Source organism: Macrosteles quadrilineatus, unplaced genomic scaffold, assembly GCF_028750875.1.
Source record: "Macrosteles quadrilineatus isolate MER2022 unplaced genomic scaffold, UCM_ALF_1.0 Scaffold_3__2_contigs__length_128488019, whole genome shotgun sequence".
Taxonomy (NCBI): domain Eukaryota; kingdom Metazoa; phylum Arthropoda; class Insecta; order Hemiptera; family Cicadellidae; genus Macrosteles; species Macrosteles quadrilineatus.
This window is the reverse complement of record NW_026542596.1, coordinates 122,965,622-122,993,607: the sequence shown is the minus strand read 5'-3', so window position 1 is coordinate 122,993,607 and position 27,986 is coordinate 122,965,622. Positions and strand designations below refer to the sequence as shown.

The 27,986-nt window shown below is 37.5% G+C and overlaps 1 protein-coding gene across 3 annotated transcripts in view; it reads right to left on the bottom strand.

The window, feature by feature from the left end:
• Positions 1-1,576: 1,576 nt before the first annotated feature.
• LOC128989774 (probable ATP-dependent RNA helicase DDX46) overlaps positions 1,577-27,986 on the bottom strand; it is an 89,371-nt gene continuing 62,961 nt past the window's right edge. For all 3 annotated transcript variants that reach the window (XM_054411815.1, XM_054411816.1, XM_054411817.1), the window contains 6 exons: positions 8,139-8,289; positions 7,878-7,989; positions 7,066-7,200; positions 4,030-4,199; positions 3,426-3,599; positions 1,577-1,903 (listed from right to left, as the gene is read on the bottom strand). In XM_054411815.1, the coding sequence (XP_054267790.1) occupies positions 1,661-1,903; positions 3,426-3,599; positions 4,030-4,199; positions 7,066-7,200; positions 7,878-7,989; positions 8,139-8,289 (985 nt within the window). In that variant the 3' untranslated portion in view covers positions 1,577-1,660. The remainder of the gene's footprint in view (positions 1,904-3,425; positions 3,600-4,029; positions 4,200-7,065; positions 7,201-7,877; positions 7,990-8,138; positions 8,290-27,986) is intronic.

Below are 27,986 nucleotides of genomic sequence, written 5' to 3'. Positions count from 1 at the left end.
CTGAATATCTTAAGACTAGAACGATCTGCAAGCGTTAATAGGAACTGGAGATATAAGAAAAATAATCTTAAAAATGTTCAAAGTACGAAACGTCCGTAAGAAATGTATGGGGGAGAGTTTTTATTTGAATATATCTTCCAAACGAAAAAATATATTTAAAAACATATTTCAGCATTGAAATCAGCGTGAAAATTTAGTTCATAATGATGTGTCACAACACTAGCATTGTATAAAAAAGTTATTAACATCCAATATGGCGAATCCAAGATGGCGACCGAAAACACCAAATTGGCCACACTTTCAGACAAAATACTCGGTAGTACACGGTTCTACATGTCATTACCTATCAATCGCCAACAATCATACAATTGCTTAATTCAAAATCCTACAAAATTACATATGCCTCACAACTATAGTCTAATTTATTTTATTTTCTAATACCTATAATTTGTTTATAGCAGACCTACCCGTAGCAGCAGACCTGTATACTCAACGAATTACAAATGCTTCAATAAATAATTAAAATGGAGCCACACATCATCATTTCTCAAAGTATGTTCATGAACAAGCATGCAAAAAATTGTCCATAAGAATAACATTGGAAGTTAGTATGCAGGTTTGCTGCCACGGAAATGTAAAAATTGGGGATTTTAGGCCATATTCAAATAGATCTCTACCAAATGAAGCCACATACCAATTATTATTAAGATATTCTGAGTAATAAGCTAGATATACAATTTTATTTGTTTCCCCATAAGGATAACATGGCGACAATGTTCTGTGTTTTCCGCCTTCAATATCTCGGTAACCAATGGTCATAGAGCAATGATTCAAAACACCAAATTGTTTGATTTTTTGAGCTGAATTCAATGGTGTAAATTAAAATTCGATTATTTTACTCTGAAAAGAGTTATTATGAATTTAGTGAATAGATGTCACACATGGCGGCCATCTTGGATTTACGACGTCATAAAAACCAAACCCCGCAATTTGAGGGTAAACACCCGGTACTACACCATTATGTTGCATATAATAAAGAGATTCCACATAGTCACACATTTGCTTCACAAAAAATCCCACGGAATACAGTTTGCCCCAAGACAATGAGATACTTGAAGTGACTTTACGATGGTATAGCTTACATTAGGTTCCTACCAGTTTGACTTGGTTAAAAGTCCGCATATTCAATAGAAATAAGTAATTCACATCAGAGTGGGGCTAATTTCAGCTACGTCCAAAACAAGCGACCATTGATGTCTAGTCTAGTTATATCATTAGTCAAAGGCGGTATGAATTCCAGTTCCTGCATACAAATAGCCGGATTGTGTGAATTATGAGTGTAATGAGAATTAAACAAAAAAAATAGATGCAGTGGAAGGACAGATGGCGGAGAGGAGAAAGCAAAAGCAGGAATTACATAATCCTGTTGGTTGTAGTATTGACTCAATATAAAAAAGGCATCAATTTATAAAAATCACAAGATAGACAAAAAATTATAGGCATTACATCAAAGCCTTACTACTTAGCTTTAAGTTACTCAAGGAAACAGAAAACAACAATCTACATCCAAAGTAATTTATTGCATCTATTTCCAAGTGATACTAAGAGTGGTAAATAGTCAAAGATGAAAAAATTATAGACAAAATGTGGTAATAAGGAATTATAAGACTTTATATCTAGCTTTGTTGATACTGTGGTGAGCGGAGGTCTGCAGTTTGAGCAACTCCTCCTTGATGAGTCGAGTAATCTCAATCTTAGCCTTGGACACAGCCAGCTCGTTGGTGCTCTCGATGGCCAGGAACAGCTTACGTTCACCCTCAGGAGGTGACTTGCCCTGGGGGTAGTACGTCCCTCGTACTGTGATACCCGCTTCTGAGTACTCAGAGATTTGGGCCAACGCCTCCTGCAATTTAACAGGTTAGGTAAGTACGTGCTACTGCGAGTCATTCAATCCAGCAGTATTTTTAAGTCACACAGATTTTGCTACGCGCAGGAAAGCTTTCTATATGTCTATTTATTATTGTTGGCTGGCTCTGCTTTAAGAGATTTACAAAATTCTTTTGGCTGTTAATTTATCCCACATTGAATTCTATTTCTTAATAAAGAGCATTCCTAACTTGTGTTTTATTTATTAGTCTGATGAGGTAAGTCTTAATTTTAATCTTAGTTATATAACAAATTCTCTTTGTCCTTAGTTATAACGAAATGGATGATGGTTACCAATTTGGAGTCTCTGTCTTCACCTTTGTACCACAAGGAATAAAATAAAATAGGGTTTGGTTTAAATTTGTTACTTTTCTAGGCAATTGTCCACTTTTGGCACTAAGCAATTTAAAACTTAGACCACACTTGGGAATGAATTTAATTTGGGCTTAACAAGAGCTCGCCCCGTGGTCGAAAACTCAACCAAAATATGTATTGTGCAAACTTCACTACTGTATTTTCACCTACGCTGTAAATAAAACATGTGATTGAATGGAATTTCTTCCATTTGTTTTGATTTTCTGTTTTTATTTTGTTGTTATTTCGTCACCAACATGGCAACCCATTAGGCCCGTGTTGATTTTTGTAAAATTTAAAATTCATTTTTTGTACTTATTTTTTAGCCTATTTTAATTTATAAAGAGATTGTGCACATCTACAGGAAAATATCTTTAATAACTTAGTACCAACCGAATGTAATTCGGTCCGTTAGTATAGTCAGGCTAGCTGTCATAAGTTTTGCAAAAGTTTTTTAGTAGGCTATATAAGATGTCCTATGCACCACTTTGCTGTGGCGTGTATGGCATTGTTGTTCGGTGATACATGCCATGCTCTTCAGTTATTTTCTTAACTTCACTGTCTATTTGATCTGTTATTGATGTTCCAGGCCAGCTTGAGGAGGAATTATTTTTTTAATTATTATGTTCTATATTTTATATTATACAATTTAAGTTTAATTTTATATTTACGTCTACTTCTGTTTCATGACAATTTGCTAAATGCAATCTGGCCTATCCTACTATACTTTATTGTACCGAAGGAAATAAATATATTTGATTTGATTTGAGAAATCAGTAATTGCTATAAACAAAAATCAACTCAAAAGTTTAATATGGAAAATGAATGTTTAGTTCTGTTAATAGTCAAATGTGGACTGTATTCAGCAAAGAAAACAAGGTTTAAGCTGGTACAATACAAGAGAGAATGTACTGTTATAGTTCAGTGGCGGGTACCAAGTTGTAAGCCTTATATTCGTAGTCTGTCGCACAACTGGCTGAGCCACCATTTCTCAGGTGTTTGTTTGGCGTAAAGATAAGTTTTCCAAAAAGTGTTATGTAAACAATAGTACCCTATATTTTAGTGTTTAAAACCAATAGGCTTAATACTACATGCAAATTGAAATTAATTACCCTTTAATTTAAATACACAATTCTTTTTCTTACCTTGGAAGTGACACGCCAGCGGGCTTGCTGTGGAAAGTCATTTATCTCAAGCTCCTCCTCATATTTACGGAATGTCTCGACCTGTTCATCTTCAGACTTATCCTCGTTGTCCTTAGGTTGGTAGTTGAGTCTAGTGTTGAGTTTCGCTGCAAGCTGCTCAGCTACTGTCTTAGCCTACAGAACAAGCAACATAATCAATAATGTAACCTAATGTTGTTTTGGCAGGAGGACTCAAAAACAAGAAAATAACAATTTCTGAGGTTTAACACACTAAATTACCAACTTATTATTTATCAGGCATGGATTTCATACTATAATTTCTTTCCTCACAACAAATAGGATTGTGAACAGCTGTTAATATGGAATATAATCATTAAACCATGCAATAGCAGAAGATATTGAAAATAATATAACAGATGGTGTACTGGCACATGGACAGTGGTTTGGTTGTCAGGATCGTTAAAATGTTAAACACAGCAAACTATTAAGTTATAATTTAGAATAGTACGGTAATTAGTTGCAAAAATCTGTAAAAATGGTAATCATTACAGTGATTGCAAACACAATAAATATCAGCAGACAAGAAAACCCCAATGTAACTCACTGTAATTATGGGCTGGGAACCACCTCCTTTCAGTATGGCCTCTGCAGCCTGTTGTGTAGCTCCCTTGGCCTCAGCCCCGAGGTTCTTGGCCATGTTGATACGGGAGGCTAGCCTCTTGGCCAGCTCCAACTTGTCTGTAGTCACCTGGGCTGGGGAGGTTGTTGTACCTGCTGAAGGTCAATAAAGGTCAATAAAGCAAAAAAACTCAAATAATCTATTTTTAAATTCCAGTTATAACACAAAACATTCATAGGCAACGTTAATTTATGACTAGTTCAATACTATTTAAACCTACACTGTTACACATTTTTAACAAGACGTTCCTATGCCATCAATATTTGCAATACATATTCATCCAGTTCATCTGTGTGCAAGTGTATGACTACTCACTAATAGATAACCAGGGGTATTTTAGTAGGAGTATGGAATTCTTCTTTGTAGAAAAATGTCTAAGGTTTCATTGATGCATTTACCAAAAAAATATATGATCGTACACAATAGATTTAAAAAAATGTATTTGTAAACCGGTGAAATTTTAACTTTTGAATTTACCACTTTGAAGTAGGCATGGGTTAGTTATCAGTAGGGGTCTGCGGGTCAGACTTTTTTGGTTCGGGTCGGGTCGGGTCGGGCCGATAATTTTGGTCCTCGGGTTTCGGGCCAAAATCGGGTAGGGCCAAAAATTATTAATTACCGGATTTTTTTATATTTTTTTAACTCCTATCTGTGTTTTTAATATTACTTGAAAATAACATATGGGAAAAAAATGTATTTATGTATATTATTTCATGTTCATAACTTATTTACAGCTTAGAAGTTGCCTCAACTCCAAGAAAGAAGAAAATATTTTTTTTTATCAAGCCATTCTTTCCCATTTTCATAACTGTTGAAATATCTAAACAGCTATATTACAACAAGTTTGTAATGGAACTTAATATAAAAGGATCATAAACAAATCAATTAACCTTATCACAAGTTTAGGGCCTGTGGACTGGCTTCAAGACTGCAAGCAAGAAGAAAATAAAAATTCTATGTTTCCACCATGCAATATGAATCATTCATTCCCTGCCTCCTAACCTCCTAAGTACAAAAACCTCACACTTACAATAGCATTATTAGTTACATCATCATAAATAAAGAATTATCTATTATTGGCATTAGTAGGCCTACAGCTTTACATAGGAATTATTTTTTATAGGGCCTAAAATAGTAATAGACTAAGCAACATGACAAGTGGAGAACTCATTGAAGAAAAGATATTGTGTAAACTAATTTACTATAAAACTCTAAAACAGTAAAAATAGCACACATACATTGTTTATGGTATAGTTATAGTAAAGACTGTAAAAATTGCATATCATGTCATAGGTACACAGTTATGGATACACAGTTATAGGCACAGGTATTGCAAGAGATCCTAAAACAACTGATTTTAGCTAATAAATGAAAAGAATTAAAAATCCATAAACTCAAGTCAAACAATATCACAATTATTAGGTACCCAAAAAGGAACTCTTAATATATAGAAAATTATATTAAACCAAGAGAAAAGAAAGTTAAATGCTAATTTGGCAACATAAGCAGACATTATAGTGCCCTAATTAGCAACACAACTCAATGTTTTTATACTGTAAGTCAATGTTTTTGAAACCGTAGGGTCTTTTTCTCGGAAGGAAGGGTAGTAAGAATGTAAACAAAAAACCATGAATCACTCTCACAGCCGGGCCCGGGACACTCAAGGTTACAGACCCTCCCCCTCCCCTCCCCTTCCCTCTTACACAACCCGAGCCAGGCCCGGGGACACTCAAGGTCATAGACCCTCCCCCTCCCCCGCCCCTATTACACCACCTGGTTGTTCCAATTGCTGACAAAATGCAAGTAACGAAACAAGGAAGTAGAGACAAAAAGATATATTTTCTTTATTCAAAAATATAAAACTGTTACAGATAATTTATAAAGAAATTAATTCATGGTAGTTTGTGTCTTGTAAATATTGTATTGGATCTTAGAAATATCTTTTTTGAAACTCTATCTAACCTAAGAAAAAAATAATTTTACTGATGAAAACTTTCATAAAATAAAATTATAAAATATTTAGGCCTAACCTCTTTGTAGACTTGCTGATACTTGATACTTTAAAAAAAAAATGAAATAGTGACCATACAATGCCTAACCAGACGATCAGAAGTGTTGTTTTGTTTTGTTACTGAATGACAAAAAGGACAATAGGAAAATAAAAGAACAAGATACAGATCCGTACACTATATCAGATATTTCTTTTGTTTATAATTTATTATGTAAATAAAATACTAAAATATATTTTAAACTAGGTATGGAATAAACAATAAATAATTAAAATGGGACCTCTGGATAAATAGTCTTTCTTTTGACTTCGTTTTCTTTGCACTGTTGAGTCACGGCTTTTGTTTTGTCAGTAGACGACTGGCTCTGGCTAGTGACAGTAAGGCAATTGCTCTGTTGTGTCTTTGTTCTTAAACGTGAGCAAACTTAATATTTAATTCTAATTTTAACATTTTAATTCCTCTGTAATAATATATATAAGAGTGTTTCTTTGAAAATTACTTATTATAACTTTGAAAGTAATAATAATTTTTTTTGGCCCGACCCGATCTTGGCCCGACCCGATCTTGGCCCGAACAGATCTCTGACCCGACCCGGTCTCTCGGGCCTTCCGCTGGCCCGACCCGACCCGAAAAAATCGGGGACCCGCAGACCCCTAGTTATCAGTTTTGCAATTATTTTACTAAAAACTTAAATTAACAACATAATGAACCAACTTTATGATATAAAACCTTAAAATTCATTTAAGTTTATTTGCTGTCCAAACACACTACAGTATAACTTAACTGTTTGATAAGAAATTTACGAGATGGCAGACAAGCGGTTTGTAATAATGAAATTAAATGACAAGTACCTTTTAGGACACAATATTTGACTGGAATGGATAGAGTATTAAAAATAAAACTGCAGGATTGAATTTAAGATTCAAATCATAAAGACATTCTAAAAGCATACCTTGCGTAGTAGACGTAGGGTTCAAAGAGCCTAGAGGGGCTTTAATCTCCTTAACAATACGTTTTGGAGCTAACATACTCTCAATCTGCTGGTCAATGTCACCTTCCAAGTCTTCATCGTCAGAATCTTGGAGACCTGCAACACAATTAACCATCTCTCTATTATACTGTATCCAAGACAATAGTAATCAAATGTCTACATAAATCAGAATTTCCATTAAAGTCCTGGATATTTTTACTGATTTTCTACGACATAAAACTGCTGATGTTAATTGTGACAACAAACTGGTCTATTCAGGCCAATAATTATTTTTGTAATTTTATTCCCCTGCTTCTAGAATAAAAGTAAAAAGAAAATTATTGTCTCCTTCTACAAGCAACTAAATTTGTAGGTTTTTGGCCCAATGTGTTGGTTTGTTACTCTTCTTTGACAAATGAACACTATACACTTTAATTTAAGCTTCATGTCAATGTTATAATATCTCCTTACCTTAACATCCTTTTATAATTTAGGTAGAGTAGAATAGGTTTAACAGTCAGATAAATTTTACACCAATTGTCAATTTAATATTAATTAGTCCTCATTACACAAATTATCACAGAAAAAGTGAACAATTTCTAAATAGTTCTGAGAAACTCAAGCAATTTTAGTAGCATGAACACTCTTGAGATGTGAGTGAAATTCTAAACCCTCTTGAAAATATAGATAACAATCATCATTTTGTTTTTTTACAAACATGTATAGACAGATAAACAGAATAATTTGAAGCTTTGAAAATCACTTTACAGGATTATAAGAACTCTTCTCCTTACCCAAAGCAGCTTTTTGAAACTTCTTCTTTTCATTTACCATCTGGGCTTCTTGTTCATCAAACTTGAAGCCTTTGCCACTAAATCCACCACCACTATGAACTTTTTTCCCTTCCTGAAATAAAATGAAAATATTGTAAAATGAAGTAATAACCTCGCATTAATCAATTATTTGCAGTTGCATCATTGAACAAATATTAATTAAAGATGTGAACTAAATAATTAAATAGGAAACCATACAAAATAGCAGCTATACGGACTCACCGCTAGCTGTTTCGCTTTGTAGCCTTCAAACAAGTTGCGTAGTGGGTCTGGGACTGTCACTCCCGCAAGTTCAAAGGCTCGGACAATGTCTCCGGAGTATCGCTCTTGTTCCGGGGTGATGAATGTGAAGGCATAGCCTTTGTTGCCCGCCCTGTAACATCATCCACCCATTACCATCATCATAGCCATAATCTGTTGTCATTATTGCAAGTGACAAAATCGATTCAAATACAAATTTCCAGAGTTGAATCTTTTTGAAAATCCATAGGATTGAATTATTTGAGAGGTGTATTTGATTATGTACAATATTCATTCATTCAATAAAATAAATATTAGCTTCTGACATTTGTTGTTAGAATATAGCTCACTAGCTGAGTGGTTACAGGATTTTACTAACAATTAGAAGTCTGCTAGTTCAATCCTGAAAGCCATTCAGTAATCTTTGATCATTTGGGTTTTCATGAATGATTATCAACAGAAACGGTTGATCTAAGTCAGTAACCAAGCTAAACTGATCATATCACTCCATTGTTAATACTTAGCATTCATATTCATCATTTCAAGCAATAGTATCTCAGTATTCTTTTTTTATATGTCCATCTGTCACACTATCATGACAATTCAAACCAAACCGTCTACGAAATGCACGCTGGGTCGCCACCACACTATCCTTATTTTTAAAGAACGTTTTGACTACAAAACCACGATGCTCGCCAGTTTATGGCATGGTGACTACTAACAACATGGCGTCTTTCCCCTCACCACATGAAACCTCTCCCACTCTGCTAACTCGCGCGCACGCTCTTCAGCGACTGATTGAAACTAGGGAGTCCACTCTGCCCCACCCTGTATAATAATAAAACTATACTTAGCAGCCAAAAATAAATCTTTAAACTATTTCAACTACAAATATTAAGTGAGGCCTGATTTTCAAATAGTAATTTTTGGAATTTCATTAAAAATTAAAACATAAGGAGTGTATATTAAAGGTTATTGACATGGTTTTCATAGAGTATTTAACATCACAAAGTGCAGATTGTGAACAGCTGTAAGTAAAATATAATCATCAAACCATGCATTGTAAATAAAAAGCAATACTATAAACTACTAAATGATCAGTATTTTTGGAAAGTTATTGGCATGGATTTGATACAGTATTTAACATCACAAAGTTCAGATTGTGGACTATGCCACCCCATAGACATTCATTTGGTCAGTTAGTAATGTATAATTTGTTTATCTTCACAAGATCCAAAATCTGAAAATCCAATATTTATATAGCCGATTGGATGATCCAAAATCGCAAGGTCCAACGTTTATATTGCAGATCGGAAGATCCAAAAGTACAATTTTACATTGTGAAGTAAACTTATGAAATAGTCTGTACGTTCACTTTGAATCTTGCAATCGTAGTGGGTCGTAAGATCCAAAAAGCGATATGTCAGATCAGAAGATCCAAAAGTATGAACTATTGCGTCGTTCAGATAGAAGGCGTTGAAAGCGTGACACAACGTTATCAGCCGCGTTCCTAGCTACGGTATCGGTTTTCTTAGGTGAATTATTTCTTTAAATTTATCTCTCTGTACTCATACGTACATACATATTAAATATATATTTGTAATTTCTAAATATATATTTGCTCACTGCAAATATTTAAACGCCTTCAATCTGAAAGACACAATAACCCATCTTTTGGATCTTCCGATCTGACATGCATTTTGGATCTTCCGATCCAACTACGATCGGAAGATTTAAAGTTAAACGGACAGTCTATTTCATAAGTTTACTTCACAATGTAAAATTGTACTTCTCGTTATGACTGTACTTTTGGATCTTCCGATGGACAATGTTAACTTAAGATCTTCCGATCGGCAATACAAAAAAAAAAACACATAAATTTTAAATTATTAAAACTAGTGTACCTGTTGCTTGAATTCGAGCAATTGCGAAGCATTACAGGCGTTTTTAAAAACGAATAACAGTCATAATTTCCGATGACTTTATAAGAGTTGCCTCAAAGATTATGGAAATACTCAAGATGTACACAACAGTTAGATATAATCAAATTTTTTTTGTAAATATCTTATCTTTTTTCAAAAGCTGATTTAGTTTTTTAGTGTTTTCTACAAATGTTTCCCATATATAGCCACATTACATTTTCTATAATAACGATTATAAATGAAAAAAAAAAACAAAACATTATTTATATTTGTTCTACTTGGTTATGTTTTTTGACTTTCCTATGTTTCCATTGTTTGCAAATCGGCTCTTTCAATGATTGCTCAAGAAATGTAGCACAGTATTAATTCAGTTTTATTTTTAGTATATCAAATTGTCCAGGATTTCTCGTGTTTTTCCATTGTAATAATTACACCAACCCAAATATTGTCTACAGATGCAATATTTTTTGCATTTATTACAACTAGCAACAAAAAGTTGTGGTACACAATGAGAACTTTACTTTTTCCATGGTTTAGGTACAGTGGTAGAAGAACATTAGGGCTATGGTAGATGTGTGCTACACTACAGGATACCGTATAAATTAAAATACCAAATTTCCTTAAACCGTGTCCTCTCCCATAACTGCAATAAGCATTTTATACTTCAATGCCAACCCCGTACGAAGGACGGGTACTCTGCTAGTCTGTTGATAAAATAGTTACACATAAGCCTTTTAAAAACAAAATTTTACCTTTATGGCCTTAATAGGATAGCTGTTGTCATAAATGTAAAAAAATAATAGTACTGCACCCTGTTGGTAAACCTTGTAACTTTTTAATGCTATTCAATATCATAGAACCAACTTGTGTAGTTGAAACAGCTGACAAAATTCTTTTATTTCTTTTAAATACGATTACTCATAAGGGAAACTCCAGAGCCACTGGGACGGAGCCCGAAAGGACTTTTAAGATAAGAATGCGTCTATATGTTAATCGGGAATGTGAGCTATCATCATACCAATAATATCATCAGCCCAATCCGACCAGTATTTTTCGCGTTTACTTGTCACAAACATACATCCATCCATCCATACATCCAAACTTTCTCATTTATAATATTAGTAGGAAGGATTTTTTGTCTCCAACAGTAGAAAATCTCTCTAAAATAAGTGACCTCCGGATAATAGCAAAGTACCTAAATCTAATAAAATTATTTAGCATATATTATATATAGTAAGTCAAAGGATAAAAATTTCAAAAAATTGTTTATTTAGACAAAATAAACTACTGCATTTCCCTTGGAAATTAGGTTGGCAATTTATGCATAATACATAGGCATTACACGGCGACACTCAAAGGGTTAAAAATACCATCATCAACCATCACTATGATTGGTATTGGTTATTGATATGGTTTTCATACAGTAATTATCATCACAGAGTTCAGATTGTGAACAGCTGTTAGTATTGTATAATCATCAAACCATGCAAAAGAGCAATCTTTTAAAAATATCATCAACCATCACTATGATCGGTATTGGTTATTGATATGGTTTTCATACAGTAATTATCATCACAGAGTTCAGATTGTGAACAGCTGTTAGTAATGTATAATCATCAAACCATGCAAAAGAGCAATCTTTTAAAAATATCATCAACCATCATCACTATGATCGGTATTGGTTATTGATATGGTTTTCATACAGTAATTATCATCATCAGAGTTGAGATTGTGAACAGCCGTCAAGCCTGGTTTACACGGGTCGAGTACGGCGGGCGAGTCAGTGTGCGAGTTGCCACTCGCTCATTAACTCGCTTGGTGTAGACATGCAGGCGAGTCGAGCAACGGGCGAGTTGATAAAAAGAGGTCAGTTGAGAGCGAGTCGAGTGATTTAGTTGAAAACCGAGTTGCTCGGCCCAGTAGCTACCCCCGCCACCACGATTTGCCCGCAAAAAATCTGTTTACTGCTATCAAGTGGTGTTTACTACTAATTAATTTTGTGGTCGCTGACAATGAGTCGATCACAACGATCAGTATTTTTGGGGTTAGTTCAGTAGTGTATGCCTAATCACCCTCAATACTCAATGGTTCAGTTGAACAGTTGGCCCTGTGTTGCATTGTCTTGTTGTTCGTAAATCTACTCACTCATAACTCATAACTCATTTATTGAACCAAAATAACAAAAAATACAAAATTTGCATTGGTCATGTCAATTAATAGCGAAGAGCTAAAATTAAAATAAACAATATACAATGGTGCTTCAATAAAACTATAACAATTATACTTCTTTCAACAAAAAACTAACTAACTAAACCCATCAGGGACACAATCTCGAACACTGTAGTAACCCTTGGCCAAGAGTATTTTTTTGATTTGCTTTTTAAAGCTGTTCAAGTCCGACTCCAGCTGAAGGGAGGGAGGGAGGAGATTAAAAAGTTTAATGCCATTGTAATGGCATAAAATATAAAATATAAAATTCAGTTTTCAAAATTGTTGTACAAGTTAAGATCTACAGTTATACTGGAACGATTAATTTATTAATCAATGGGTTGTTAGAAAGCTCACTCCCTAAAAATGTTTTCTGTCAGAAATACATTGAAAACAGTGTTTTCACATTTTTTTTTGGTTGCCTATATATTTGATTTGAAAGAAATGCAGTACCGGTATAGTAATTTGTAACAAATCTTATTCTTTTAGAATATCACCTTCCACTTTGGTCTATCGTATTTGCAAAAAAAACAAAAAAAAAAAAAAAACTTAAGCAACCCCTGAATTTAATGGGTGATTCAGTTTTAATTCTAATAATCTAATTCAGTGATTTAACTAATTTATAAATTCAGCATTAAACTCTTGAAGTCCCATTTTAAACTCAAACAACATTTAACACAAAAGCTACGGTATACGGAATACCCTACACCACAGAACACAGATAAATTATAAAAAATTACTTCTCTGTGCCTACACTGTCGCTGTTCGAAATAGGAATGCGTGTAGACAGTCTAGTCAAGTACCGGGCAAGTTGAACTTTAAACAACTGGGCCCCGGCCTAGTAACTGGGCCGAATAACTCGTCTGACATACTCGACCCGTGTAAACCAGGCTTCAGTATTGTATAATCATCAAACCATGCAACAGAGCAATCTTTTAAAAATATCATCAACCGTCACTATGATCGGTATTGGTTATTGATATGGTTTTCATACAGTAATTATCATCACAGAGTTCAGATTGTGAACAGCTGTTAGTATTGTATAATCATCAAACCATGCAAAAGAGCAATCTTTTAAAAATACAATCAACCATCACTATGATTGGTATTGGTTATTGATATGGTTTTCATACAGTAATTATCATCACAGAGTTCAGATTGTGAACAGCTGTTAGTAATGTATAATCATCAAACCATGCAAAAGAGCAATCTTTTAAAAATATCATCAACCATCACTATGATCGGTATTGGTTATTGATATGGTTTTCATACAGTAATTATCATCACAGAGTTCAGATTGTGAACAGCTTATTAATTTAAAAATTACACGAAAAACAGTAGAACACATCAAAATAGATACCCTTATAGAACTTGCAAATATTAAAAATTAAACTAAGCAATGTAGAAACAAAATAGAACCGTTGATTATTTTGGATTCTAATGAAATCAAACAAGATGAAAAAATAGATTTTTTAGGTTTAAAAATTGATAAACACCTTTCCTGGCAGGACCACGTCGATCATGTTTGCTCAAAGCTAAATTCAGGGATATTTGCATTGAAACAGATGTCTTATCTATGTAATATCATTACTTTGAAAACAATATATCATTTTCTTGTCCATAGCCACATTTCATTCAGTATATCTTTATAAGGAGCTACAACAAAGAAAAATCTTACTTAAATCTTAAAATTACAATAAAGGGCATTAAGAACAATTGTGGAGTAAAAATGATGAACGTGTTAAAATTCATTTAAAAAATTTCAAAATACTAACTGTCTATGCCCAATACATTTTTGAAACTATCAAAAAATCTAAAAAATCAACAATCATCACTTTGGTCAGTATTGGTTATTAATTTGGTTTTCATACAGTAATTATCATCACAGAGTTCAGATTGTGAACAGCTGTTAGTATTGTATAATCATCAAACCATGCAAAAGAGCAATCTTTAAAAATATCATCAACCATCACTATGATCGGTATTGGTTATTGATATGGTTTTCATACAGTAATTATCATCACAGAGTTCAGATTGTAAACAGCTGTTAGTATTGTATAATCATCAAACCATGCAAAAGAGCAATCTTTAAAAATATCATCAACCATCACTATGATCGGTATTGGTTATTAATTTGGTTTTCATACAGTAATTATCATCACAGAGTTCAGATTGTGAACAGCTGTTAGTATTGTATAATCATCAAACCATGCAAAAGAGCAATCTTTAAAAATATCATCAACCATCACTATGATCGGTATTGGTTATTAATTTGGTTTTCATACAGTAATTATCATCACAGAGTTCAGATTGTAAACAGCTGTTAGTATTGTATAATCATCAAACCATGCAAAAGAGCAATCTTTAAAAATATCATCAACCATCACTATGATCGGTATTGGTTATTGATATGGTTTTCATACAGTAATTATCATCACAGAGTTCAGATTGTAAACAGCTGTTAGTATTGTATAATCATCAAACCATGCAAAAAAAAAACAATCTATAAAAAATCAACAATCATCACTATGGTCAGTATTAGTTATTAATTTGGTTTTCATACAGTAATTATCATCACAGAGTTCAGATTGTAAACCGCTGTTAGTATTAAATAATCATCAAACCATGCAAAAAAACAATCTATAAAAGATCAACAATCATCACTTTGGTCAGTATGGTTATTAATTTGGTTTTCATACAGTAATTATCATCACAGAGTTCAGATTGTAAACAGCTGTTAGTATTGTATAATCATCAAACCATGCAAAAAAATCTATAAAAAATCAACAATCATCACTATGGTCAGTTTAGGTTATTAATTTGGTTTTCATACAGTAATTATCATCACAGAGTTCAGATTGTGAACAGCTGTTAGTATTGTATAATCATCAAACCATGCAAAAAAAAATCTATAAAAATCAACAATCATCACTATGGTCAGTATTGGTTATTAATTTGGTTTTCATACAGTAATTATCATCACAGAGTTCAGATTGTGAACAGCTGTTAGTATTGTATAATCATCAAACCATGCAAAAAAAATCTATAAAAAATCAACAATCATCACTATGGTCAGTATTGGTTATTGATTTGTTTTCATACAATAATTATCATCACAGAGTTCAGATTGTGAACAGCTGTTAGTATTGTATAGTCATCTAACCATGCAAGAAAAATAATCTATTAAAAATATCATCAGATCATCACTATGATCGGTATCGGTTATTGATTTGGTTTTCATAATCATCATCACAGAGTTTAGACTGTGAACAGCTGTTAGTAATGTATAATCATCAAACCATGCAAAAAGACAATTTTTAAAATATCATCAATAATTACTCTGAACAATATTTCTTTAAAGTTATCAGATGGATTTCATACAGTAATAAATTTTAGTGATGGGCGGATCCAAGAAAATGTTGGTACCGGATCCGGATCTTGAAAAATTCGGAACTGGATCCAGATACACACTGTCATAAGGGCGGGTGAAAAAAAACGTAATTAACAGAATGCCAATTTAAATCATACTGTTTAAAAAATTAAATTGGTAATGTTTAACGATTAATACATCTTATTGTATATAGAGTAATCTCCAGTTGAGCCCATAATTCCTCATTTTTTGGGGACACAAACTTTTCAAAATCATAAAATGAAACTTTGTCCTAAGTTTGCACGACCACCAAAAGGGTATCTGTGTATATTTTACTATAGTTCGATCTTGAGTATGTTATATCGTGGTTTTTGCATGCAGCATCCAATTTATTTATGCCTGAATCACCTCTTGTTAATCTCTTCCTTAAATTCGTTCCAGGTCCACAGTACTGATAGACGGGTATGTGAAGTTCTACAGGTAAAATACCCTGTGTCTGTGTACAAGAAGACTGTACCATGTTCTAACTTACAAAAATATTAGATGGAGGAGTCTTGACTTTTTTATTCACCCTGTATGGACACAGATAATCTTCTTGTACAAGGACACAGGGTATTTTACCTGTAGAGTTTCACATACCCGGATGTCGGTACTGTGGACCTGGAACGAATAGCAAAGAGATATAAGCAAGGGGTGATCCAGGCATACAAGACCGATGTTTTCCCGATTGTTTTACTAACACAAAGCTGTCTGTATCTATGCACAAGACTGATTAACCGGATAGCACGGCGGTAAAAATTATTACCGGTAGAAGTGCATATGCCGGCTATCATTACTGCGGACCTGGAACAAAATTCGGCGGTAAACATTATTACCGGTGGAAGTGCATATGACCGGCTATCATTACTGTGGACCTGGAACAAAATTGAAAAAAAGGCTATACTGTGTACAGTACTGTGTTTTTGCTCGACTCTCGATAGTCCGGATTTTTCGTAATCCGGACCGGACGTCCGCCACATTTGTCCGGTTGAACGTACATGGATACAGACAGCTTTATGTTAGTAAAAAAATTGAGAAAAAATCGGTCTTGAACATGGATACAGACATCAATTGGTCTTGTACATGGATACAGACAGCTTTATGTTAGTAAAAAAATTTGGGGAAAAATCGGATCCATCAAAACCGGATCCAGCCCAAGATCCGGAATTTTTTGGATCCGATCGGGTGCCGGTTCCAGCTCTGATCCGGCGGATCTGGTAGTCCAATATCCGGATCTGACCATCACTAATAAATTTATATTACAGAGTTCAGAATGTGAACAGCTGTTAGTTATGTACAAGCATCAAACCAACTAAGAAAGCAATATTTTAAAAGTATCATCAATTAATTGTCATTGCCACTATAATCAGTATTTTTCTAAGGTTGTTATATTGATAATATAAAACATTGATATGGTTTTCATACAGTTATCATCACATAGTTTAGATTGTGATTCAAGATTCAAGATTCTTTATTTTCCAATAATGTACAATAAATAAAAAGTGACCTTATTTTAAAAGGAAAAAATATTCCTCACAAGACTACACGTCTGTGTGTGAGGAAGAGTCCATGGCACTCGCTGGTCACTCTTAAAAAATATATACACTTACTTAAAACAACTTTTCTAGTTAACAATAATATAACTTATTCATTAAAATTAAAAATTAAATCAAATATCTTAGTCCTGGCCAACATAGAACCATCAGAATATAAGTTCTAAACACTTGTTAAGTTAAAGCAAATTAAAAATTAAAAATACCCCTCAAAATAAAATAAAATAATTCTTACAATTTAAAAACAAAAATCAATCCGGTCTAAAAATTTTGACATGGCATGGGTTGGCTGATAAGTTGGAGATTTAATAGATTTTTAATTTCTTTTTTTATTCAAACGTATGGTGAGTGAATTAAATTTTCAGCAGCCGTGGGGCCGACGTGTAACAGCCACTCTCCAACTATTCTCCCGAAAACGGCTGCACTACTACTCTCTGCCTGAATGATATTATTTGGAAGATTTCGGTATAATTGATGTGCAATATAAAATGGATTAGAAAGCTCTATTCTGTAACCTAATCTGGGTATTGTGTATCCAAAGTTTAATCGGTTTCTTGTTATATATGTGTGAGTTGGCTGTGTGAAAATTTTGTGTTTGTTGTCTTTAATTAGAACAAAAAAAAACCAATTTAGTGTGTTATTTTTTTTAGTAGATTAGAAGGGTTTTAATAAATAATTGTCTAATATTGAGTACAGGAAAATCGTGGAATAGCAAATCAGTAGAATATCTTTGTCCCATTTTTAGAATGGTTTTTATTATTATTATAGAGCGCTGTGTCACCCCCAGTGGCTCCAGCACGGCGGAGGAGGCACCACCCCACGCCAGAACCCCGTATTGCATTATAGATTGCACATAGGCGAGGTACACACTCCAGCAGTGATCCGGAGTGAGCACATGGCTCAACTGCCCAAAAGCATATATCATTTTTCTTAATTTTTGTTTTAAGTACTGTATGTGTGGTACCCATGATAATTTTTGATCTATGACTACACCTAGATATTTATAAGTTAAAACCTTTTCAATTAGTTCACATCCACAGTTAACGGACTCCGGATCGCCACAAGAGTGCATTTTTAGGATCCTCTGTCCTGGACCATAATTATCTCTAAGGATAATTGGCAAACTTTTGGTTTTTTGTACGTTAACAGAAAGTAGATTGTGATCAAACCAGTTTTTTATTTTGATGAGGTCAGAGGATGCCTTATTGTAAACCTCATGCCAGGTGCTTCCGTATGATACCAAAGCCGTGTCGTCAGCAAACAGAAATATGCTTCCATTTATATTTAATTTGGATATGTTGTTAATGTATACCAGAAAAAGCAGAGGTCCAAGTGTACTTCCTTGAACCACGCCATAGTCAACAATCGTTGGGTCACAATTTATTCCCTTAATACAAACATATTGTTTACGATTTTTGAAATAGGAAGAAAACCAATTTAGTGTGTTATTTTTTGCCCCTATTAATTCAAGTTTTTGTTATAATTTGGATCTATTTACAGAATCAAATGCTTTTGCTAAGTCTAGGAAAGTTAAAATGATTTGATTTTTTCCATTGATTTTCTCATTTACTAATTTGGTTAAGTCAAATAAAACATCGGAAGTATTTTTCCCTTTCCTAAATCCATATTGTGATTCAGATAAAATGTTTTTTGTTTCAAGATAATTAGTTAATAGGATCTTTACACATTTTTCTAGTATTTTATCTATGGTGGTTAGTAAAGATATTGGTCTAAAATTACTCATTTCAGCTTTGGCACCAGATTTGTAGATAGGGATGACTTTTGCAATTTTGAATAGGTCAGGAAACTCTCCTGAACGGATACTTAGGTTTATCATATGTAATAGGGGTTGAACAAGATAATTTGAGAAGGTCTTAACAAGTTTTGCAGGGATGTTATCCCATCCTGGAGCAGAGCATCCTTTTATACTATTAATTATATTTATTAGTTGATCTTGATTGATCGGTTTCAGCTCAAATACAGAATGAAAGGCATGGTGATGATCCTCCACCTCGGGTGGCCCCACTGGATTAGGATCTCCGGCTGCTTCCTCGATTTTATTCTTGTAATAATTGAATTTTGTGCGTTTAATTAGTGAATGCAGCATGTTGCGATATTGGTTATATCTAAGTTTTAATTGCCTGTTGTATGGATTCTTTTTTACTGTATTAAAAAGTATATCCTGTTTCCTTATTGATGTCAGCAATCCTGCCGTAATCCAAGGTTTAAGTTTTCTACTTTTTGCGTTTACCTTGACTTCCTTGGATGCATCATGAATAATAGTTTGGATAGTTAGATTAGAAGTACAAGTATTAATTTCTCTACAATTGGTAATATTCTGCCAATCAGATTCTTTTAGTTTTTCATCAATTATTATTTTAAATGAATCCTTCGAGATTGGATGTCGTTTACTAGGTTTAGAAATTTCTAGAACAATAGGATAGTGGTCCGTTATATTAGTTTCAATAACCGCTGGATATGCTGAATGAAATGATTTTAATTTCAAAAAGAAGTGGTCAAGACATGCATTACTTTCAGGGCGAGTTACTTTGTCAATGCATTGTATTAAATCAAAATCACTAAGGATGTCAACACATTTTTCTTCAGCTGAATTAAGTGATGGGTTTAAAATATTGCAATTTATATCACCAGAGAAAATACGAACATACTCTGGATGGGAAGTGGAATTATAATAGTTATAAACACCATCAAGAAACAATTGAAGGTTAGAATTAGGGCTCCTGTAAACGGCTAGTAATTCACAAGGTTGTCCGTCCCAGTCGAAGGTCAGAGATAAGGCAGTGGCCACGCCGCCGATCAACAGCTGATTACAGGTTGCAGATAAAGAGTTATCCAGATATACTACACCATCGCTTTGATTTAGATTGTTGCTTGAACTAAAAATATTGTAACCCGGAATACTTTCTAAAAAAGAATCTGTTTTTAACCATGCCTCTGTTAGTACTATGCAATTAAAATGTGTTTTTATTCCTTGGAGAAACGCACAAAATTCGTCAAAATTTGTATTGTAGCTCCTTATATTCTGATGGATTATTCTAAACCTTGACCCGAAATTACTTAAAACAAGAATTAAGAGTACTTATATCGGAGTAAACATTACATTCTTTAATTGGAAATTTGTTATAATCTTCCTCGTTTAACATGTCCATACCCGGTCCCTATCGCGAAACCATCCAGCCTAATTAATTTAACAGATCCAAAGTCGAGTTCCTTTTTGTTTATTACGAACCTAAATATTAATTATTATTCATATAGGAATGTTCTGCTATAAATACACACATATTTAATTAACATAAAGCGAAAGCCTACAATGCCAAGGAGATTGAAAAATCACAAAAATTAATATTTCCGATAATTATAGTTTTATCTTAGTCTTATCTAAAGACACATCCTTACCACATTCCTTTTATCAAGGTAAAATTACTACTAAAATGAAAATATAATTTAACAAGGTGGGCTTTAGTCTCATATAAGGAAGGGTTATTGGCAAAATGTAATTGTTAGATACAAGACCAACCTTAAATGATTTGAGATTTGAGACGTTATTTTTTGAAAGTGCGAAAACAGTTTTTTTTTTTACATACTGATATTTTAAAAGTGGATGACAATTTAATAGAATGAAATAAATGAACAAATGAATGGCATTAGATTTGATGAACACATGAAATACTTTGAACCCATTTCTCATATTTATTATATTAGACTAAACTTACACAACTCTTTTGAGCAACTGGTAATACAGATGAATGGCTATTTGGACATTTTATTCTAAAGACGATGGGCAGCCGACACGTCATACCGGTGGAAGTTAATATTGAGGACTTTGGCAATGTCGGCTAGGATCATGAAGACATTTTCACCTTTAAGCATGTGCACTCCTGTGATAACGATATTATCTATACGGGAATATTGCTGCATCTCTTTGATTTCAGTCTGCATATCTAGTATTTTGGTTTGTAGTTCTATATTTTCTTCCTGTAGTTTCTCTACATTTATGTCTGTAGCTGTTATTTTACTCTTCACTTCATCATATTGTAGTTTGACTTCACCGAGGCCAGTTGTTAGGATATTTATATCACATTCGACTTTATCTAATTTATTTTGCGTTTGCTGCCACATTTCAGAACTTTCCTTCCGTAGCCCGATGAAAGATTCATTAGTGTCTTTACGTAGCGCGGCTATCGCATCTAGTATAGTCGCCGTATCGCGATCAAGACCCATCTTGCTGTTCGTCGATGAGTTTTCGGATACACAGCCTTCGCACTAGTATGAATTCCTAGTCAGCCTCTTCGAAGAATCTCCAGACGCATTCCTGCAGCAGGTTAAATGGAATGGAGAATTACAATCCGTGCATTGAATTAAGTTTTTCTGCTGATCAATCAGTAGTTCACATTTACCGCACTTTTTACTTGTCATGTTCTGAGCCACTTTACTGTATAAGTAACACTTTTCACCAACGCCACTTGGTTATCCCCGATTTCACCAACCGCGTAAATAGTTTATTAATTTTTAAAAATCGCAATAACAAGACACACTGACAGGTATGAGCTGGACAGTTTGCAACAAGGAAACTAGCCAGACATGAACAGATAAGGAGGTTCCTTTAATTGATGGTTTGTAACGGGTCAAATGTGTAGGGGGTAAAATAACGGCTAAACCACGAACTTTAAACAGCTAAACGTAAGCTGTTGAGTAAGCCTAGTCGCGACACTAAACTGACATCGTACCTAACCTCAAATTCCAAGACCGCAGACGACGTTGGTGTCAGTTTGGTTGTTTGGCTGTTCGACTGCGTCTGAGGCCGGGTTACGGGAGAGAAGATGAGCAGCGGGGTCACCTTTGAGCGGTACGCGGCTGTAAGCCTGTTAAAGCTGCCATGCGCCTGCCTTCGCTGCCAGTTTTTTTCGGTTTCTGTAGCTCGTTGACCAATCAGGAATCGTTTTAACTTTCGTCTCGATTCTGAGACGAAGGTGAAGGAAGAAGAAGATTGGTGGAGATTTGTTCATTCGTAATCCCGGCTTTTCGTAAGTTTGTTTCGCTTTTGGTTCGTTCTCGAAAATTCGTGCAAGTTAAAGTTCGTATCGCAAGCTCTGAAAGCTTAAGTTCGTATGTATTGTTTCGTAGTGAATATTTTGATATAATTTCGTCATCGGGTAAGTTTTGTAACTAACTTACAGATTATTGTATATTACTTGACCAGTTTTCGTGTACGAAACTTGGTTGAACTTGAAGGCTAGGCCTGATTCGCAGACCTAGTCATACGCCTTAACCAACAATTTGAGTAAAGTACTGCAGTTGGTGAAATATATTTTCAATTACGTTTCATAATCCGTCTTGGGACTTTCTTTTTTAATTCTTAAAACCCTTTTTTTAAAGTTCCCCAAACGTACCAAAGTCTGTTCCAGCAGACAGGTTTCTGCTGGACAAGTTCTGTCGAAGTTGGTCTAAGTTGAACACGTGAGGAAGTTAAAGTTTTAGTTTTTCGTTTTTGGCTCAAGGAGCAGTTTCACCTTTTTAGTTTCGTTTTTTTGTTCGTTCCTCACCTGGACCACTTAGGCTAACTTGTTTTCTTATCATTTTAGTAAATTCGGACTCTGTGGGAGTTAGACTAGGTTAGGCCTATTCTTGTTCTAACCTTGTTTGTTTCAGGTTGACAACTTAACTCCGTAGGTAAGCGGAGTGACTACTTAGCTTACTTGTTGATTTGTTAAGTTAGCTAGTAGTGTGTCATTTAGATATTTGCCCACAGAGTCAAGTCAAAATTATTTATTTCCCCACAAGCCCTAGGCTAGAGTGGTGATTTCGAGTAGGGTGTTTAGTAACCCGCAACGTTCGTCTCGAGCTCTGACAACCAGGGCTATCAAAGTTAGGCTATCCGAATCACTATCGACTCCTGGGAAACTCCCCGCGACCAGACTAGGGCGAATCCTGGGATCTCGTTTTCTTACCGGTGGCGTAATTTACCTCTTGTCGTCCGCCAGGAAAATTACGTCACATAAATGGCGCCCGAAGCAGTTGGACCAGTGATTGGATAGTCTGATAGTACTTGGTGAGCTCAAGCTAAGATCGCTGTAACAGCTGACGTCGAGTTGAGATTTTAGCCTACGTTAACCGCTCTAGCCTTTCAAGTATTCGCCTAGGCCTACTGTTATTTTTTATTCTACGTTAACGTTCTAGCCTAGCATTTCTAGTTTATTAGGTAGCTTAGGCCTACATATTTTCTAGTTTTGTCGTTGTAGCCTATTGCTAGCCTAAGCCTATTGGTGTTTAGCGTTAAATATTTTAGCCTATTTGTGTGATAGCCTATTTATTTTAGGTAAAACTCTTACTTTACAGTAGCCTATTGCATTTTAGCCTTTTTATTATTGGATTTTGGAGCAGTTTGGACTTGGTCCTATTTTAACAAATTTTCTGGGTTTTGAGTACCTAGTTGGGACTTAGGCTGTGAAAAAAAAAATTTTTTTTTTAGTTGTCTGGTTTGGACTTAGAAAGTTCTGTACAATGTTAGGCTTGAATTTAAAAAGGCCTATTGTGGATTTTTCATAATTGTTAAGCAATTTCAGCCTTTTAAATTGTTGTTGCCATTTGTTTGTTTTGTTGTGCACTAATACTTTGCAGCTATGCCTGACTCACTCCCTGAAGTTTGTACGACGCCAGGAGTTCTAACCACGGCTGGTGCCGTGGTCACTACGTCATCGGTTATCCCCACCTGCTCTTGTGCATCGACGGTTACCACAACATCGACGGTGTACACACGACCGATGACCTCGACCGGCTACTCCGCTCCGCTCGCCCCAACGGAAGATCCTCGCGTTGGATGGATCTACCGGTTGTCTAAACTACAGTTGATCGCTGAGGTGGAGCGACTCGACCTACCCACCCATGGCACGGTAGAGGAACTTCGCAGGCGCCTTTGCCTATACTGGCGGATCAACGCTGGTGCTCAGACCCCCGCAACCTCCCAGGAGGAGGTGCTTATGACTGGCCAGGTGTTAGATAACCAGGCCCGGACTTCGATGCATGATACTACTCCACGCCCATCGCCTTTCGACTACCGAACGGGGTCCATTCATCATCCTACTGCGTGGAGGCCACCCGGTACCTATGGACTTGTAGGCCTACCCAGGGCTACGTTCCAGCGTCAGAGCCCACCTGCTGCGGTCACCTCGGCATCGCACAAACTGTCCTTCGCTGGACGAGAGGACGATACTGATGCCCAGCATACCTTCGACTCGGCTCAAGGGTCTCTGCTTCAGGAATACCCCTTCGAGGACCCAATACATCGAAGTTTGGACCGCATACGCCAAATGCTAGGCCTATCGCCCGATGCCGACCTGCACCGCATGGAGCACACGTTAGCCGAGGTGTTGAACCTCGAACGACGGGGCCCACAAACATATGAGGGTGACTACGCCGACCCGCCAGCTAACAAGGTCGACCAGCTAACCTCTCGGTACGCCGTCCCGTCTTGGACAAACGATGCGTATGGAGGTGTCCGGTCTTCTCACGTCCTGCGGAGTCATGACCTACATGAGGACGCTGCTAAAACGTCGTCCGCCCTCTGCGACAAGGTGCGGAAGTGGAACCTGCGCTTTGACGGCAGGCGGGACGCAGTGTCATTCCTGGAGCGTCTAGAGGAGCTGCGGGAGGCCTACTCTTTGTTGCCAGAAGACGTTTTAAAGGCGCTGCCTTCACTTCTACATGGCCAAGCTCTCCTCTGGTACAGGAACAACAAAATGATGTGGCGTTCCTTTCACGATTTTAGGCGGGCATTCGAGGTCCAGTTCTTCCCTGCCGGCTATCATCGCCACTTAGATGACGAGATACGGAAGCGCACTCAGGGTGAAACAGAGTCATTTAAAGATTTTGTGATTGCTCTGACAACCCTGATCCGACGGAGCGGCACGTTCTCTAACCAGGAAACCATCGACCTGGTGTACTTGAACATGAGGCCGGAATACAAGTTCATGATACGGCGTCATGACTTTGTCACGCTACCTGACCTCATCGAGCGAGCCGACGAATACGAGGAGCTGCTACGGGAGCGCAAGCTGTTCCGCCCTCCCCCTCCAGTCGCTCAAGCATTGGTACCTGAGACTGCCTACACGCCCAGACGTCGAACGGACCGTTTTGCCGATGTTGCGGTGATGGACTATTCTGAGCCCGACCGTAAACCGCAACCTACCTCGCCAAAGACCGGCCGCACTGGTGATAACCCTGCGAGGAGCGGGGGTAACCAGCCAAAGCATACGACAGCCAGCGTTCCTAACAATAGAAACCGGGGCCTACCGTCTACGAGCCCACCTCGATCACCGAGTAACCGCAACCCTCCGATCTGCTGGAATTGTGATGCACGCGGACATGTCTTCCGGGATTGTACTCAGCCGAAGGTGTTGCGGTGTTACTATTGCAAACAAGTCGGAGTGGCCACTACAAGCTGCGGTTGTCGCGCGGGAAACGCCAGACGGACTCAGGCCGCCGGAGGTCGCCTGAGCCCACGTCCCGTGGCCGCACTACCTCCGAAGAATGGAGCTCATGGCTCCAGTACATAACGGCCTTCACTGAATCGGGTTCAGGCATCGTGAAGTCCCTTGAGCCCGCAGCGCAGCCATCTATGACCTCTACCAAGCTCAATTACGTGAGCACCTCGTACGTGTCGGCTGGAAAATCGTCTGAGTCGACCGACATCCGACCTTTTGTCGACGTCACGCTCCTTGGAAAGGGATTTCACGCTCTGTTGGATACCGGAGCAGTTGTAAACCTCGTCGGGGATGAGGTTGTACGTCACTTCGACGAGTGTGGGGTAAAACCTGAGATATCTTCGGCGGACCTGAGGATGGCTGATGGTACACGTTGCCGGATTGAGACGAAGTACCACATCCCGGCCCAGATCTTAGGTGAAAACCTCATACTCGGAGCCTATTTCGTGCCTGGGCTCACCACGGACGTCGTATTAGGTATGAGGTGTATTCGAGACCTTAACCTCATACGAATTAACGTCAACAACGATGGCACGTTCGACACGACCACGACCCTTCCTTGTGCGACGGGCACACTGGAACCGCTGACGTCTAAGGAAGAACAACATCTCAAGAATTTTCTCGAGAAAGAACTCCCTCTCTTCGATGCTGTTGTGGGACCCACGGCGTTGACTGAGCATGTCATCCGGCTCAAACCAAACGCAGTCCCGATCAAACAGCGCCACTACCCTCGTAACCCTGCGATGCAAGCGGTCATCAACGATGAAGTAGCTGCCATGTTGAAGGATGGTGTAATTGAACCATCCGAGAGTCCATGGAGCTCTCCGATCGTGTTGATCCGAAAGTCGACTGGGAAATACCGCTTTTGCATCGACATGCGCCGGGTGAACGACTCCTCGATCAAAGACGCCTATCCTCTGCCTAGGATTAACGCCATCCTTGAGAAGCTCAGGCAGGCCAAGTTCATCAGTACCTTGGACCTGAAGCAAGGCTACTGGCAAGTGCCACTGGCCGTCGACAGTCGCCCCGTGACCGCCTTCACTGTGCCAGGCCTAGGCCTTTTTCAGTTCAAGGTCATGCCGTTTGGCCTACACTCGGCCGGTGCCACCTTCCAGCAGCACCTTCCTTCTGGATCGAGTCATCGGGCCTGAGCTGGAGCCGATGGTCTTCGCGTACCTTGATGACCTTGTGGTAGTGTCAACATCTTTCGAGGAACATCTAGAACTTCTAGGGGTTGTTTTTCGCCGCCTACGCGAGGCGGGCCTTCGTTTAAACCCCGAGAAGTGTCACTTCGCCCGTAGGGAGCTGAAGTATTTGGGACACATCGTGAGCCAAGATGGAATTGCCACGGATCCTGAGAAGGTCCGCGCCATTCAGGATTTCCCCGCACCCACGAACGTCAAGGGACTTCGCAGTTTCCTAGGCCTTGCGTCGTGGTATCGGCGATTCGTCGAGAAGTTCGCTTCAGTAACCATTCCGCTTCGAGGTTTGCTGAAGAAGAACGCCAAGTGGCTCTGGGGACCCGAACAAACTAAGGCGTTTGAAGCTCTGAAGAGTGCCTTGGTGACGGCCCCGATTCTCGCCTGTCCCGACTTCAGCCAACCTTTCGTGCTCCAGGTCGACGCCTCGAATTATGGCCTGGGAGCAGCGCTAACTCAGAGTGTAAACGACCGAGAAGTGGTCGTTGCGTATGCCAGTAGGCTACTCTCTGAGGCCGAACAGAACTACACGACTACCGAGAAGGAGTGTCTTGCTCTCGTGTGGGCTGTTCGGAAATTCAAGGCTTATCTCGAAGGCTACCACTTCATTGCGATAACCGACCATGTCGCCCTAAAATGGCTGCTTAAGCTCAGTGAGCCTAGTGGGCGCCTGGCTCGGTGGGTAATGGAGTTACAGCAATTCGACTTCGAGATAAGGTACCGCAAGGGGACATCGAACAGAGTGGCAGACGCCCTGTCTCGTCAGCCAGTCCCTGAAGTGCCCAGCCCGTCTGGTGAACCCGATCAACCTACGTTTGAGGTCGGAGTTTTAACCAGACGCGCTGCAAGGGAACAGTTGCGGTTACGACGCCTAACCGAGGTTGAAGGTGACGAACTTTCACTCGGTGATGATCCGGCGGGTGACGTTATCGACGACGAAGCTCCTGGTCCGACGCAGCAGGAGACTGACGACCCATCATCCGACGTGGACAACGATGGTAACCCGCCGGGCAGCCACGATGCTTGGTATGACCGCCT